General features: G+C 42.4%; 1 protein-coding gene across 1 annotated transcript in view; it reads left to right on the top strand.

Moving 5' to 3' along the window:
• Positions 1-12,539, top strand: part of Gnptab (N-acetylglucosamine-1-phosphate transferase subunits alpha and beta) — a 51,695-nt gene that overhangs the window by 8,974 nt on the left and 30,182 nt on the right. The window contains exons 7-11 of the mRNA XM_080272716.1: positions 1,879-2,078; positions 5,630-5,732; positions 7,475-7,708; positions 7,952-8,087; positions 9,616-9,827. Coding sequence (XP_080128842.1) covers positions 1,879-2,078; positions 5,630-5,732; positions 7,475-7,708; positions 7,952-8,087; positions 9,616-9,827 — 885 coding nt within the window. The remainder of the gene's footprint in view (positions 1-1,878; positions 2,079-5,629; positions 5,733-7,474; positions 7,709-7,951; positions 8,088-9,615; positions 9,828-12,539) is intronic.

Genomic DNA, 12,539 nt, shown 5'->3' with positions numbered 1-12,539 from the left:
CATCCTCTATGTTCAACAATTCCTTAAAGTGTTCTCTCCATCTGCTCACTTTTTCTCCCTTCTCCACTAGTAATCTACCATTTTTATCTTTCGCTCCCCTACTAACTTCACTTCCACCCTGTCTTACTCTCTTCACCTCTTTCCAGAACATTTTCTTACAGTCCCTCCACTTTACACTCAAATTCCTTCCAAATTCCTTATCCACTCTCTTCTTACTCTCTCTTACTAATCTTTTTACTTGTCTCTTTCTTTCTACATATAACTCTCTCTTCTGCCTCTCAACTTCTTCCACGCCCATTTCTCATCCATTCATTGTATGCTTTCTTCTTTTGTGCCACAGCCTGTCTCACCTCTTCATTCCACCATGCTGTTCCTTGCACCCCCCCTCCGTCTTCTCTTCATCCCATGCACCATATCACATGCTGCACATATTTCTCCTGTGAATATCCTGCACACACCTTCCACGTCCCCCATCTGCTCCAATTCATATTTGCCCAATCGTTCCTCCACTTCTCTCTTATATTCTGCCTTTTTCTCATCCTCTTGTAACCTTTCCACTCTCCTTGCAACTACTCCTTCTTCCCGTCCTTCCCTTCTTCTATTACTCCATCTTATTGGGGTCTTGATTCTGGCCACCACCAAGTAGTGGTCAGAGTGTCCACTCCCCCAACCTCTATAGGCTCTTGCATCCATTACACATCTTCGCATCCTTTCATCCCCACACCCATAATTAATCAAAGTGTTAAGAGCTTTAGCATATTCATTTCCATCCATTCATCCACCATTCGGTCTGTTATTGACCCATCAGTCAAGTAGAGGCCTGAGAGGCTAATTTGCATAGTTCAGTCATTTAAGGCAAGGTTGCATAGTTGCAAACCTCATAGTGATTTACTATATAGTGTTCCATTGGGAATAAGTGATGTGTGAAATTTAAATTTGCAGTGTAAATTAAAGTATTATTTATAAGTATCAGTAGTTGCCTGTTTAAAACATAACTTCAGTCCCTGTCGGGTGGAATGCCTTCCTTAGCTGAAAAAAATTGTTTGATGGCAGCCAGAATATAATTCTGAACAGTTCTCACTCTTATCATGGAATTAAATGAGAGGTTTTTAATGTTTTAAGGCTGGGGTGCCTTACCCAGCTGAGTAAGGCTGTTTGATAACTTCAGGAAGAAAATTCCAAAGTACTGTATTTCAGTGTTCCAACACTCATAAAAGGTTTAACCCACAACTGTGCAATTGATACTAACCATTTGAAGGCAATGTTTGATCATATTAATGATCAGATGTTGATTTTATCGACCGTTCTATCATTTACATGACAGTAGGTGGGGGCGCTCACCATCCACTCACTCGATGTAGTGCTGCTTTGGGTGTTTGCCCTTTCATCTCTTCCTTCCTTCCTCTTCTTCCTTTCTTTCCTTCATCCTTTCCTCTCCCTTCTGCCTACAGGTAACGTTACACTCCCTCTTCTCTCTTTCTTTCCTTCACTATTTCCTCTTCCTTCTGCCTGTGGGTGTCTCTACACTGAGTGACAAGCCAAATGGTTTCCTGTACACCAGGAAACCATTTACTACATTGGGTGATAACCATATAACGAAATTATGGCACCTGATGATTTAGTGGGTAATTAAAGTCCACTAATTGGATTGAGTCAGTGCAGGTTTATATCCAAGAGATGGTTGAGGTTTATTGCTCACATAATACCACACAGGGATGAGTGAGGCTGGTCACTCTCATCTTAAATGTCAGGATCAACTTGCCTAGCCCCTGGCTCCTACACTCCTCATGGAGCAGCATAGGATTGGATGATGGATGGCTACTGTTTACAAAATATTAGAATAATTTTGTAAAGATTTTCCTCTCTCTTGCCTTTTAGGAGTTGCGGTACTCCCTGCGTTCTGTTGAAAAGTTTGCACCTTGGGTACGCCGCATCTTCCTGGTGACAAATGGGCAGATCCCACATTGGCTGAACTTAGATCATCCCCGTCTCACTATTGTAACACATGAGGACATTTTCCCTGACCATTCACACCTTCCAACTTTCTCCTCTCCTGCTATTGAAACTCATATTCACAGGTTAGTATTAATTGATAAATATTAGGGGAGGAATTGGAATCAGTGAATTGGAATGAAGTGGTACTGGACAGCCTGTAGAATGCATATAGGGATTGCTTATTTAGGAATGCTAAAGCAGTGTATGGTGTGGCAAGAGTAACAACACAGAAGAATGGAATGGCATGGTGGGATGAAGAGGTTAAGAGAGCAGTGGAGGAAAAGAGGAAGAAGTGGCTAGATTGGTTACAGAACAGGGGTTCAGTTGAAATAGGAGCTGAATATATTGAGAGCAAGAAGCACATAAGGAGACTAGTGAAGAGGAAAAAGGAGGAGGTAAGTGATGATCAAGGAAGAAAAATGAATGCAAATTGCTCTGAAAATAGGAAGTTATTCTGGAAAGATGTGCGGAAATGTAGAAGTGACGGTGGAAAGAAATGCAAGTGTGAAGGATGTAAGTGGTAGATTATTAACCCATGGGGATGAAGTAAGGTCCAGATGGAAGGAATATTTCAAAAGCCTGATGAATGAAAATAGAGAGAACAGAGCCGCTGTATACATGGTTGGTTTTGGGGGTGTGCAGGGAAGTAATGTAGTGCCAGGAAACATGACACTTGCACAGGTGAAGAATGCTGTAAAGCAGCTGAAAAATGGGAAAGCAGCTGGGGTTGAAGAGGTAAATGCAGAGATGATTAAGTGTAGTGGAGAGAGTGGAATGAAGTGCTTGTTGGAGATATGTAAGAAGGCTTGGAAGACTGAAACCGTGTCAGCAGAGTAGAAGAAGGCTGTGATTGTATCCTTTTACGGAAATAAAGGTGAGCGAAGTGAATGCAAGAATTATCATGGCATAAGTTTATTGAGTGTTGTAGGAAAGGTATATGGAAGAATTATGAGAGAGAAAGTAAGAGAGATATCAGAGGTCCTGTTAAGCGATGAAAAGGGTGGCTTTAAGGGTGGCAGAGGATGTGTGGATCAAATCATTGCAGTGAGACAGATAGTGGTGAAGGCAAGTGAAAAGGACTAGGTGTTTATGGCATTTACGTATCTGAAAAAAGCATACGACAAGGTAGGCAGGGGGGATTTGTGGAAGGTTTTGCGCATGTGCGGTGTAGATAGGTGCCGTCAAGAGTTTTTATGATGGTGGTGAGGCATGTGTAAGGGTAAATGGGCATCTTAGTGAATGGTTCATGATCACTGTGGGCTTGTGACAAAGTTTTGTGATGTCCCCATGGTTGTTCAATGTATACGTGGATGGGATGATGAGAGAAGTAAAAACACGAGTAATGGAAAGATGGATGGCATTGGTAATGAATGGTGATGAATGGAATATCTCAGAATTGTTGTATGCTGATGGTGCAGTGCTACTTTCAAATACCGAACAAGAACATGTAGAATAGTGTAGGGTTTTGCTGATGTCTGTGAATGTCATGCCTTGAGAGTAAATGTAAAAGAGAATAAAGTGATGGTAATCAAGAGAGGAGGTGACTCCCAGTGTAATGTTACAATGAAAGAAGAGAGAGACTGGAATTGGTGAGAGTTCAAATACCTGGGTACAGTTATAGAAAAGAGAGGAAAATGTGCGAAAGAAGTGGAAAGTAGAGTGACACAAGGAAGAAAAGTAGCTGGTGCACTGAAGGCCCTGATAAGAAACAGAGGCCTGAGTGTTGCAGCTGCACAAGGCTTACATGAAGGAGTGTTAGTGCCAACTTTACATATGGATGTGAGACAGTGGTGTGGCATGAAAATGAAAAATCAAGATTAACCCATTAACTGCTCTATACAGCCTGGGCTGTTCCCAGTGCGACTGCTCAATACAGCCCTGGCCGCGCACGTGCATTTTGAATATAGCGCCATGGTGACCAAGGCTGACGCATGCAAGCATGTTGGAGCCTTCAAAACCGAAACCAAAAATGAAAATGAAAATGAAAACCATACATTCAAATGGGGTATCAGACACTTCGATGTTCTTCCACGACTTAACCAGGGTAAATATTGAGCTAACATTTTGTTACTATATACTTTGGCATGTGTTCCCTCAGTTCCTAAGACAACATTTGGCCTTTGGGAAATTTCAGTGTTACCCCTATGTTTGAGCACCACAGACACCTCCTAAAATCCGCCATGAGCAGTTAAAAGGTTAAGAGCGGTGGAGACGGGACTGCTGATGAAGGTGTGTGGAGTACAGAGGGTGGATAGGATATGAGATAATGTGATTTGTGGAAGATGTGGAGTGAGGAAGTCTGTGGACACCAGAATTGAAGAGAGTATACTGAGATGGTATGGTCATGTGGAGAGAAATGGATAATGATAGAGTGGTGAAAAAGGTATACCTGAGTAAATTTGAAAGAGGGAGGAGGCGAGGTAGACCAAGGAGAGGGTGGAGAGATATGGTGGATGAGTGTGTGAGGAAAAGAGGTTTGGAAGTCGGTGAGGCTAGGGAACTGACAAGAGATCGAGCTGGCTGGATGAATGTTGTGAGAAGTGCATGATCAGGGATTTGGCACCCCTTTTTAACGTGGCAGCGTCCGGATTGACTCTATCAGATACATTTATGTGAAGCTACAGAACGTGGTGAATGTTTTTGGCGTCTCCGATAGTGCCAGGATTCTGGGAGCTTGAATGATGAATGAATGGAAGCATGGCCCATTAGATTGGGCAAATTTGGGCTGTCTGGACATTGCTACTCCTCACCCTGCTCTAGGGTGGGAAAGGAGGTCTGGATGATGATGATGATGATGATATATGCATACTGTATATATATATTCACTGGTATTAAAGTACTGGATACTCTGGAGTAGTATTAAAGTATCGAATATTTTGGACCCCTGATCGCTGAACTGCTGAAAGTGAATGATTTTCTACTATAAACAAAAGTGTCTGTCTTTTCAAGGAGAACTGAAAGTCCTTGAAAACCTAGATGAATGAAGTATTATAGTTTCAGGGCTATTGTTGGGTGGCTGTTTGGATTCAGAGAAAGACGTGAGATTGTGAATTGTAATTTAAGGCAAGTGTACTGTGGTGTTTTATGTAGTTGTGCACGCTAGGTAGGTTGGTTTTGGATTTATGAAGAGTTATGTAAAGTCTCATCTCATAAGAGTATCCCTGCCCATCTACCTGAAGTATCTCCATGAATCCATGCTGTAATGCTGCAGTGTTTTTGATTTACAGTGTTTCAGCCATTGATTGGCTCTTCCAAAATGCAACCCAGTCTTAAATTGAGTGCCTGTACATGGGATACTTCGCCTCGGACCTTTGTCTTGCTAGAGGACAAGGGAGGTCACAGTATATTTTGCAATTCTCCTTGTCACTTGGTGACAGTGGGAACCCTTACTGAGCATGGTCAGCATTGCCACTGAGTGCATACTGCTCTGTTATGTCCTTCCACGAATGGATTACTGCATTTGAGCTTCACAGAGATCTCTCAGTAATGTTTAGTGGATTGATAATGCCGCTACTGACAATCAGTATAGAGTGATAGGAAATTAATTGGGTGTTGCCAGCCTTTTTTGGTAAAAGGTATACAAGAAAGTATTGCAGAAGTAATATCTCTTGTTTCTGTTTTTTGTTTGTTCCAGGATAAGTGGCTTATCTGAGCATTTCTTGTACTTGAATGATGATGTGTTGCTGGGCAAAGAGGTGTGGCCAGGGGACTTTTATACTGCCAGTTCAGGATACAAGGTACTGTACTTTAGGTATACTTTAAATGAGTTGCATGTGTTTCATTGATAAATAATATTAATTTTAAGTTCTACTTTTTCTGTGAAACCACAGAATGCTTTTGATTTTACTATATATTATACTCATAATTTTATTTAAGATCATGGCCTTGTATTTCAGTTGTTCACACCTTTGAAGTCACTGTCATGTTAATGTTGTTGGACAACCTCATTATCAGGAACAAGAAGTGGGTAACCAACTTTCTGTCAGGTTGAAAAGTCCAAATATTCAACTATAACCAAGGATCAAAATTTTTACTCACCAGTGATATCTCACAGAGCTCAGTCCTATCATCCACCCTTATCAGTCTTTTCCTCTGTGACATAATCAGGATCTCCATCTGTGACATTTCTCTCCTCTGCTGACAACTTGGCACCAAGTATATAACAAACCAGAACTCATAATGCTCATTCTAGTCTTCTATCTATCTATCTATTGCCAGACGCCTCAGTCCCGTTTGGGGTGGCCACAAACAAATCGCCTCCAAGTCGCCCTGTCCCCCGCCATTTCACTGCCCTGCTTCCAACTCACACCCCCCTCTCTCATATACCTCTCCACCCCATCCCTCCATCTCATCCTCGGCCTCCCCCTCCCTCTTCCCCCCTCCACCTCACTCACATACACTCTCTTCGTCAGTCTTTCACCCTCCATCCTCTCCACATGGCCAAACCACCTCAGTGTGTTCCTCATAACGCTTCCTATCACATCCACATCACAACGCTCCTTTATATCCTCATTCGTCAGCCTGTCTCTCCACGTGACTCCACAGGCTCCTCTTAAATAACTCATTTCCACTGCTCTCACTCTTGACTTGTGTCCTTCCAACAATGTCCAAGCTGTCCAATGTCCTTCCAACAATGTCTTGCTGATACTAAAATGTATAGAAAACATCAGTATAGGTATATACTGTTGCTGATTAGTGGTAGGTGGTAGCAACTGTCATCCACTCCCATGATGTAGTGCTACCTACTTTTCCCTCACTTTTGTCATTATTTTTTTGTGTTTGACCTCCTTTCTTCCTGTTTCGCCTCTCCTTCCTGTCACGTTTTATTAGCTGCTCTTTTTTCCACTTTACATGATTCTACACTGAGTGACAGGCGTATGGTTTCCTGTAACCCATGAAACCATGTACAAAGCTGGATGGTTACCATATGTCCACAGTTTGAAATGATATGGAGCCTACTATGGTGCCTTTGTTGATCGGGTGGAGAGATGCAAAAGTGGCATTTATCTGAGAACCAAACCTCCACATTCCTCCTGACACCTCACAGTGGAAAGGCACAGAATGCCACAAGGGAATATAATTTCACTGCACAGGGTAGCACTGTAGATACAGTTGTTTACCTGCAGTTGAAGGGTCTGCTGGACAAGGCAGACCAGGGTTACTCAACAACACCAACAACAGCTGTCACTGACATACTGTATTTGTACTGAGAAATGAACTGGAAATCATCTTTGATTTTAAAGTTCAGGAATTCAGGTCTGTGCATTATGTCCTGTGTAAATTCAAGTTCCTGGAAATAACTGGTATTTTACACTTGAATGAGATTATGTGATTATGACTTCTTTTGATGATTATGCTGACAAATTGTTTTGCTAGCATGACACAGCTCCACAGTCAAAATATGTGCTTTTTATATATGGATGATGCTTTACTGTGTTTTATGCATGACTTTGTAGACCCAAATACCTCTTTCTGTCAGATGTATCTGTCATGGTCCCTACCTGAATGCTCATCTGGGTGCCCTGGGTCATGGCTTGGGGATGGCTACTGTGATGGGTCTTGCAACACGTCAGCTTGTGAATGGGATGGTGGAGACTGCAGGGGTGGGGGTAGCGGGGACATGGATGACATGCGAGACCTTGATGACCCATTAATGGATTTTTGTGCTCCCTCATGTTCTGATCTCTGGATTGCTGATAAATTTTGTGATATAGTAAGTAGTTCTGATGTAAGTAATTTACTGAATAAGTAATTATATGTTTACAGACCAGGGCACAGTTTATGAAAAGTACAGTAATAGTGATTAATATTCCAGAATATATTAGGAGTTGTGATAGATAACTTATGGTGTTTTGGCAGTACTGTATTAAATGATCCATGTACATTCCTTGACAACTAAAAGATCTTCCAGGTGTTTCTTTATATAGCAGTATCCAAGACACTTCCTGTATTTCAGTCATGCAATACTGAAGTATGTGGCTATGATGGAGGTGACTGTGGGATGGAGAGTATTACGTCTCTCCTTCAGCTTCCACCACCTCAACCACAACCACCATCATCACTGAATACCAGCACATATATTCTGCCCCAAGGTTAGTTATTGGTCATTGATAATTGTCTTTAGTGTACATTAACAGAAGAGTGCTGTACCACTGTCATTCCATCTCTGCATCATCATCATCATCATTATTTTTTTCCCTACATCTTTTAATAATTTAAGAAAAAATGTCATGCTTCCTATCTAGGAATCTTTGCATCGGAGCTTGCCATGGTACAAGCTGATGTCTTTTTATGGACAGGAACATAATCCAAATGCCAAAACCAGCCAATTACTTTACAACAGATGCTGAAAGCTGTTTAAGATATGAAGTGGTAGGTGGGGGCGCTCACCATCTACTCACTCGATATAGTGCTAATCTCGGGTGACTGCTCTTTCCACTTTCCTTTCCTTCTCTCCTCTTCTGTCTTTCTTTCCTTCATTCTTTCCTCTTCCATATGCCTGTGGGTGACTCTACACTTCCTCCTCTGTCTTTTTTTCCTTCATTCTTTCCTCTTCCTTCTGCCCTTGGGTGACTCCACACTGAGTGACAAGCCAGATGGTTTCCTGTACACCAGGAAACCACTTACTACGCTGGATGGTAACCATATAACCAAATTATGGCGCCCAGTGGTTTAGTGGGTAATTTAGGTACTCTAGTTGGATTGAGCCACTGCAGATTTATATCCAAGGGGTGGTTGGTGTTTATTGCTCTCGTAATGCCACTCAGGGATGAGCATGGCTGGTCACTCTCATCTTAAATGTCAGGACCAACGTGTTTAGCTCCTGGCCTACACTCCTCATGGGGCAGCACAGGATTAGATGATGATGATGATGATGTAACAAGATTTGTAAGGTTGGGAAAATCTGATATTGTTCTTAATCATGTCAAGCTGTCTGTGTCACAGAATGCTTTGCTTGACAATCATTTCAAGGGTTATTTGATTATTTATAATGCACCGTTGTGTTGAAGTTCCATGTCTTTGGGGTTGAGACAAGAATTTTGCTGTTTAAGAGATGAGTGAGTGGATGTTAGCTCATTTCAGTGGGAAGTCTCTTGATAAATCTTTTCCTTTTATGCTCTACTTATTCTGTTTTTGAATTAGGCACACCTTTCTTATTAGTGGAAAACTGGGTGATGATAGTGATGATTTTGCATAGGTTTCATATGATGGTGTTGGTTGCTGGTACCAGCAGTTTTACAGAGGAGGACCACCAGTCATCAGGAAATCAACATTTTGAATGCTCCCAAAGTTGGATACGTTATTTTAAAAAAGAGGGGTAGGGGAATGTTAAACACTGTCACATGCACCTCTCTGCCGTACCAGTGGGCAGCAGGATTAGAGACTTGCCCTCTGTGTTAAAATGTCTTAGTTTTCCCTATCATGATAGGCCTTATGGACTTCCCAGGCCTTGACTTTTTCCTCCTTGATTAACTTGCAGGTTAGCCACTGATTGACTGAGTTCTTAGCAATAATTTAACTATGATGGAGCAATTTTTAATGGAATTGATTGTATAATATCTGTAAGCCTTATGTTAACCTAACTTACTGAACTATAAACTTGATGTAAAATCTTCTCAGGAGTGGTGTCAGCATGGATGAATCTCTCAGGCATTGTGGGTGGTGGGCATAATATTCTGACTGAGGGTTGGCACAGCAGCCACAATGGTCTGCGTGCTTTGGCTCTCAACACTGCTCAGGCTGCCCTCTTCATCGTCCTTAGAACCAACATCTCTGCCGCCATCACTGTTCATTTCAATGTCACCAACAAGGAGCACGACCATGTTACTAATGTTAGTGATATAATGATAATGATAATTTAGTTTTAATGAAGTGATGTGGTAGGTGGGGGCACTCACCATCCACTCACTCAGTGTAGTGCTGCTCTCGGGTGTCTGCCCTGTCCTCTCCTCCATTCTTCTTTCCTTCCATCTTCTTCTGTCTTTCTTTCCTTCATTCTTTCCTCTTCCATATGCCTGTGGGTGACTTTACACTCCCTCTTCTGTCTTTCATTCCTTCATTCGTTCCTCTTCCTTCTGCCTGTGGGTGACTCTACACTGAGTGACAAGCCAAATGGTTTCCTTTACACCAGGAAACCATTTACTACGCTGGGTGGTAACCATATAACCAAATTTTGGCGTCTGGTGGTGTAGTGGGTAATTATTGTGCTCCAGTCGGATTGAGCCGGTGAAGGTTTATATCCAAGGGGTGATTGGGGTTTATTGCTCACGTAATGCCACTCAGGGATGAGTGAGGTTGGTCACTCTCATCTTAAATGTCAGGACCAACTGCCTAGCCCCGGGCTTCTGCGCTCCTCATGGGGCAACATAGGATTGGATGATGGATGGATGGATGATAATTAAAGCCAAATGGTTTCGAGATTCTCCGGGAAACCTATATTGTATGGTAATTGTATAAGCAGTAAATAAATGCCTTTGCTTCAACCAGATGTAGCTCATAAGGGTCAAGAGTATAAGGAGTTTATTTTTCATTTCATTTATAAAGGCTGCAAAATGCTTGCATGTATCAACTTGCTGACCTAATGGCTGCTCTCCACACTGCTGTATCTCTGGTAGCTTCCCTGTTCAGTTCCTTATCCATGAGGTCACACTCTTTGACCTCATCCCAGGTCTTTTTTGGTCTACCACTAGCAGCCCTACCCTCAGTGTTTGCACCTTTCACCTTCAGCACGCAGCTGTCATCATCCACCCTCTTATCGTGCCCAGACCATCTCAGTCTACCCCTTCTCATTGCGCACCAATACATTTAAGTCCCATCTGTCTTCTTAACTCTTCATTTGCAATCCTTACCCCCAAGGCCTTACATTCAAGGGTGCACTACACATCCATCTAATCATTTTATTTCTTTATGTTTGAACCTACGAATATCCTCTTCATTTATGACCCAGGTCTCATCACACTTGTAGCACATGTTCCATACAAGGGCCCCTTAGCATGGAGGGACAGCCCTCTTAATGCTATGGGAGGCAATAGCTCCCTGAACTTTCTTAAACCACTCCATACCCTAGCCGCAGAGATAGGTCTAGCCCCACCTCCAGCTTATAATCCACCAAGTGACAAAACTCCTCCTCAGCACACAAGAGACTCTCCAGCAAGATCGATCCTTTCATGCCTCCCAATCTCTGCATGCTCTCCACCCCACACTGCATGCACAAGATCAGCATTACTTCACAGCCTACCTCTAATACTGCTATATTTCTTATTCACCCACTTATCATAAACACTGTGCAAATTGCACATGGTCACACTCCCTCTGTTTTGACAATACCACCACCAGCCCAAAATATTACTTGTTTTATTCTGATTTGCTCTCAAACCCTTGTACCCCACAACATATATCCACTTCCCAAATCTTTCCTTTGCCTTCCTTTCATTCTAAGCCGTCAGCACAAGTCGTCAGCATACAACATCTCCTAGTGGAGGTCAGTTCTGAACTGAAGTGAGAGAACTTAAAGCATCTTGATAACTGACCCCTGATGCACGTCATCTTTCGTGGAAAATTCATCTCTCAACCTTCTTATCACTTTCACCAAGGTGTGTGTGACCATGCACAGTGCCATAACCTCTCAATCCAGCCACTCCTCAATCCCAGCTTTTCTCATTGCCTACTTCACCACCTCCCATGGAAATCTATTAGTAGCCTTCAAAGCAAGAAAAAATAAACCTCCTGTTTCCTATGTATTTATCCTGAAACTGTTGGACAGTGTATATTGCATCAGTGACCCCTGTGCCAGGCATAAACCCAAACTACATCTCATCAGTATTCACTCTTTCCCATATACCTGTAATGCCTTCTGGGTCTCTCATTACCTTCATTGTCATATCCAAAAGTTTTATCCATCTATACTTAAGGAAACTTAAGATTTTTTTTTTTTTAACAATAAATACAGGTACTGAATGTGCACCATGTATGTCATGTTTATTATCTATCACTTTACCAGTATGGTAAAAATAACGTACCGGGTATGCATGACATATATACAGTGAGCACTCACGTAACACAGGAATATTGTACCCCAAAGGTCCTACTGTATGAGAATTCCACATTATAGGGCCATATGTTTACATGATAAAGGATTTCATGGTACCTAAGCCAGCTCCAAGTTTACCTTTTTGGGCAATTTTCAGGCTTTTTTCCAGGACATTTACCTACCAAATAAAGACTTCATTACATACAAACATTGGAGGATCCTCATCTTGAATGGAAGAGGTTGTGGGCTTGCTAGGGGGGAGATGGAGTGGGGTTCTGAGGCCAGAGCAGGACTACTACTGGTCACAAAGATCACACAGAGCACTTGTGCAGCCAGAGAGCTGGGAGGGGTTGGGTTCAACTGGGGCAGGAATGCTCAGTTGACCATGACGACACCTCGCGTAGACACGTGACAGCCATATGTCATAGGTTGATGCAACCCGTGCTGTGACTATCACTGGCTGCATTGTGTCCATTCCCACCGCATTATGACCTTAGTTGGCTGTGTTATAACT

This window comes from Coenobita brevimanus, chromosome 51, assembly GCF_032717465.1.
Source record: "Coenobita brevimanus isolate Jiangsu-jjx chromosome 51, ASM3271746v2, whole genome shotgun sequence".
In the NCBI taxonomy this organism is placed as follows: domain Eukaryota; kingdom Metazoa; phylum Arthropoda; class Malacostraca; order Decapoda; family Coenobitidae; genus Coenobita; species Coenobita brevimanus.
Note: the sequence above shows the minus strand (reverse complement) of the source record. Positions and strands in the feature narration are given on the sequence as shown.